Raw genomic sequence first — 4,744 nt, 5'->3', positions numbered from 1 at the left:
AATTATATCTTATATAAAAATAGATATTTTTTATGTATTTCTAACTGAAAATAATTTGCAAATATTCTTTATTTTCTTGCTCATTAAAAAAATATTGTGGATTTACGTTCGACTTTTTTTTAATTTCCATTAACAACAACTTATGAGAAACCTTATATTGAATGTTCAATGTACAGTTGTATTATTAATAAAATAACAGTAAACGTTGAATAAAAGATTATATTATTAAATACAGTCGAATAATTTGTGTATTTGAATGTTGTTTCAAGTTGGTTTAAAATTACAAATATTATTATTTTATAAGAACATAACACTATTTTATTTCAGGTACACCTGCATACGCTTGAGTTATGGAATCCGCCTTTACAGTTTTGAACCTTTCGACTTTGAAAACTCCATTCTGTCCCCGTTCATACCCCCAAGAGTCGACCAACAACCAATAGTCTTCACCATTTTCGACTCCCCATCCAATTAACTTCACATATCCTTTGTATTTTCTCCTTTGAAATCTTGGATTAATACCTGTAGCAGACAACAAATCAAAGACGTATAATACATTGAATTGAGTAATATTTATAGCATGACATATAATATGATTGATCGTATTTATAAGCTAGCTACTTAAAAATGGAGTAAAAATGTCATCGCGAATGTAGAACTCTACTGAGACTGGACCGTAATTTTGCACTTCCTCTTGAATATCTTCATATTGTACTTGATAGTAGTTGCTAACTAAAATCATAAAAGAAAATTGTAATAAACAGATAATAAAACAGTATTAAGAAATGTCTAACTTGTCAGTATGTTATTATTATTGGCTATAGTACCAGACTTACCTTTCACGTGATCATCGTTGTAATTGATCGTTTTATTACCGTAACAGTGGTCGTTGCATGTATAGTTTTTGATTTCTGAATATTCCATATATTCTTCAATTGGTGGAATTTTGGAAGGTTGACATCCCTGTGTAATGCAATGACAATAACAGTTATTATATAAGTATCTTTATAAGACATCTATTTTTCCAATTACATCGCTAGTGTTGTATTTTCCACCGGAGACCAAGCCGTGACTTTTCAAATATTCCCAAACTTCGCGTTCTGAAACAATACCGTGGTAACCACCACTTACACCACTGCATGAAATTAGCTCTTCGGTGGATATGAGTTGATTGTAACTTCCATTAGTCGCTATGCACATTCTGTCTGCCAATACCCCGGCGGCGGCATAAGCCTGTTTCGAGACAATAATTATTATCAATAGAACTAGTATTTTGAAAATGCGTTTGTTTCAATTTTAATACGGTGATTCCGTCAAATAAATTCGCATGTTTACCCAAGACAAAGCGAAGTTTCCTTCATTGCGGAATTCACCGATTGTTTTGCATTGGGGCCAGCGTTTTCTTGCGTCAAATTCCTTGTGAATCCGGTTGTCTTTTACGACCCCGGAATCGAGGGTTTTGTTCAGCTCTTTTGATTTAGTAGTGGTTTCAACTCTCCTTTTTGCCAACCTCATAATTTGTTCTGTTTCCCATAAAAAGGGAGCACCATGTCTGCTCTGTAATTATATTATAGTTTGGTTAGATAGGTAATACATTTCAGCGCTGTTTTTGAGATGATAATCAAGGTAGGTTAAAAGTCTAAGAAAAAGTGGATATATATTTTATATTTATGAATATTACATTTTCTAGTTTTAAATCCAGATTATTTAATAATATAAGATAATTTAATAATATAAATATACTTATCAACATATTTATAACGCGAAATATAAAAGCTATTTTCAATTTTCAAATAGCATGTAAGTGCATTCTAAACACAACTGTCTTATTAATAAATAAATAAATACTTACACTTTGCTTAAATAATATGTCTGGCTTGACAATCATGTTTTCGAGTGAGAATTTTGTTTGTTCCGTTAAGTAAAATCTTAGAAGCATTATGGAAGTCAAAAAAAGAATATTAGCCATGATGTTGTAATTAATAAATGCACCACTTAGTATATTCAATATAACAACAGTACCTATATAGACTATAGAGATAACTTAACAACAATAAGTTAATACTAAACTAAATGAGACCGTTTCTAACCTTATATACCTATTTTTGCTATTCGATTATATTTTCAATTGGGCATTTTATTATATGAAAACGTATAATGGTTAATAAAAAAATAATGTACGACACTTATCTGCTCGTTTTATGTTAGTAGTTTAGACACAAATAAGTACAGCTGTTAGTCGTAATTTCGTAGATGACAAAATTCGATAACGTATTCAAACAATAGCAATAATAGGTAGGTAACCACCTTATGCCTCAATTTTAATGTAGAGCTATTCGATTATTTTAATTAGACATTTTATTATATGGAAACTTATAAAATAGTCAATAAAAAAAAGGTGGACAGGTGGGTACCACTCTGTTGTACAGTAGTTGTCGAGTATGTCATTGTAATGGACGTGTTATATTTGAATTCAATGATAAATCATTGGAGACGAAAAACGATTATGAGGGGAGTCAGTACGTTAGCCAAGGCTTAGCAGCGCCCGAGCCAGTGGAGCCGAACACGTATGGCTACTGGGATAAATACCCCATAACTTTTGTAGGTGGTGGATGGGTGAGTGCTTAGTGTTTTAGGTCTTGTTGAATTCGATAAATTACAACTGAATATGCAATATCGTAAAAATTATATATTATGCAAACGCTCATAAATAAATATTGTTACTTAACGCTAAACTTAATTGTCTTGTTATAAGTAGAAAATGTTGTTGGAAATCTTTAATTAAAATTTCTTACCTTAGCTATGAAAAGAAAAACTTTTATGAATTTCTAACTAAAAAATAGTTCATAAAATTTGAAAAAATTTTCATGGCTCAAGCTTCGAAATAGATTGAAAATGCTGATATAAATATATGGTAAACATTTAATGAGTTATAAATATAAATAATCAATAATTTCGATAATCAATAATCTACCGCTGTACATCAAATGTAGTAAAAATTATAAGTTCAAAAGCTCATAAAAAATAAAGTTCCGTATAAGTATACTTTTTTTTGTTTGTTATAGGTAGGACAACTTATGCAAATTCTTCTATAAACATTTTTAATCTTAGGTATGAAGAGAAAAACTTTTATGAATTTCTAACTAAACAATAATTTACAAAATTTAATACATTTCTCATGGCTATTATTAGCTGAAAAAGTTTCAAAATTGTTTGAAAATATTACCATGTATGGATAATGGTCGTTTTAAAATTTAGTACAATTTTTATGTTAGTAGTTTTTGCACAAGCAATTAATAAGTACCTACACCTGTTAGTCGTAAACGACAAATACAATATTGTCAAATTCAATAAGGTATTCGCAATGATAGGTAAGGTCACAGTTTTAAAGATGTTTTTGGGTATTTATTTGAAAAAAACAATAATACTATTATTTGTTAATTATTTTTTTGGTGCCACCATTAAAACTACTGTGTCGATAAAATATTTAATGTTGATTATTGATATTGCAATATTACCTACGTGTATAGTAAAATTATTAAAAATAAAAACTGACAATAATTACAATTTGAAACTGTAATTTCAGTTAGTCAGTAATTTTTGTATCAATAACATATTATTATAATATAATCTTAACCAGGTCTAGTAAGTTTATACATATCAATCTTGCTAAGAAGTATTTAATGCTAATTGCTAGATGACATAGAAATCCATTTCAAGGTACCATAGTTAAGTATGTGAAGTTTTATTTTGCTTTTTTTAAAAAGGTTTTTTGTCCATTTGGCATATTTATATATTTATATTTTATTGGGCATAATTTATATATAATTTTTCGATATTGTATATTTAGTAGTAACTTATCGAATTCAACAAGACCTTAAAGCACTAAGCAGTCACCCACCTTTTTCACTGGTTGTTTAAATTTCCATTTTCTATACATGATAAAATTTTCAAAATATTTTGATTTGTTTTGAGCTGTTTACGGACAATTTCAGTTTCCGAATTAATTAGTTTTTTTTTTTTCTATGAATGTCAATAAAACTTTATTTGTTGACTAAAAATACTTGAAAATGTAATACAAGGCTCCTACTATATTGTTACAATGACATTTGAAAAATATTAAAAATCCTTAATCACAGTTTTTTTTATTAGCATTTAAAGTTCAAAAATTGACAAAATATGTAAAAATCACGAAAATTAGCAAATTATTTTGAGTTAATAATTCGTAAAAATTTAAAAGTATAAAAGTTGAACATAATATAGATAAATTTAACTACGAAATAATTATTCTATTTTAAATTTGATAAATTTTGTCAAAATTCGATCTTTAAATGCTTATAAAAAAAAATTGTGCCTATGTATTTTTAATATTTATCAACTGCGATTGTAATAATGTATCATAAGTCTGGTATTAAATTTTTACACTTTTGAGCCCAACATATAAAACTTTATTGATATTTTTAGAAAAAAACTAAAAAAAATGAAACTGACAATGTCCGTAAACAGCTCAAAAAGAGTCAAATTATTTTAAAAATCTTATAGTATATAGAAAATACTAATATAAACATTCAGTGAAATTTTCAAGTTTTTGTCAATTTTTGAACTTTAAATGTTAATAAAAAAAAAGGTGGGTAAGTGGATTTCGCTCTGCTGTACAGTAGGTTACAAGTGGGTCACTGTATAATGGATGGTATTAAATTTGAATTCAATGATATAATATCATTGTATAAGAAAACGATTCTGA

At 27.8% G+C, this 4,744-nt stretch overlaps 1 protein-coding gene across 1 annotated transcript; it reads right to left on the bottom strand.

Moving 5' to 3' along the window:
• Positions 1–204: 204 nt before the first annotated feature.
• Positions 205–2,065, bottom strand: LOC100159850 (cathepsin B). The gene is made up of 6 exons (XM_001943245.4): positions 1,853–2,065; positions 1,336–1,557; positions 1,033–1,233; positions 837–963; positions 622–732; positions 205–522 (listed from the first exon to the last, which is right to left on the bottom strand). The coding sequence occupies exons 1-6, from the start codon at positions 1,967–1,969 to the stop codon at positions 314–316; spliced, it is 987 nt and encodes a 328-aa protein (XP_001943280.2). The 5' UTR covers positions 1,970–2,065; the 3' UTR covers positions 205–313.
• Between the last annotated feature and the right edge of the window lie 2,679 nt (positions 2,066–4,744).

This window comes from Acyrthosiphon pisum, unplaced genomic scaffold, assembly GCF_005508785.2.
Source record: "Acyrthosiphon pisum isolate AL4f unplaced genomic scaffold, pea_aphid_22Mar2018_4r6ur Scaffold_21714;HRSCAF=24676, whole genome shotgun sequence".
NCBI lineage: Eukaryota > Metazoa > Arthropoda > Insecta > Hemiptera > Aphididae > Acyrthosiphon > Acyrthosiphon pisum.
The sequence above is the reverse complement of the archived record's forward strand: the minus strand, read 5'-3'. Positions and strand labels throughout refer to the sequence as shown.

Coding starts and splice junctions, on each gene's coding strand:
- LOC100159850 (XM_001943245.4), bottom strand. CDS start 1,969: ATGGCTAATATTCTTTTTTTGACTTCCATAATGCTTCTAAGATTTTAC. Junction 1,558..1,852: donor ACATATTATTTAAGCAAAGT/GTAAGTATTTAT, acceptor ATATAATTACAG/AGCAGACATGGTGCTCCCTT. Junction 523..621: donor CATTTTTACTCCATTTTTAA/GTAGCTAGCTTA, acceptor TGTCTGCTACAG/GTATTAATCCAAGATTTCAA.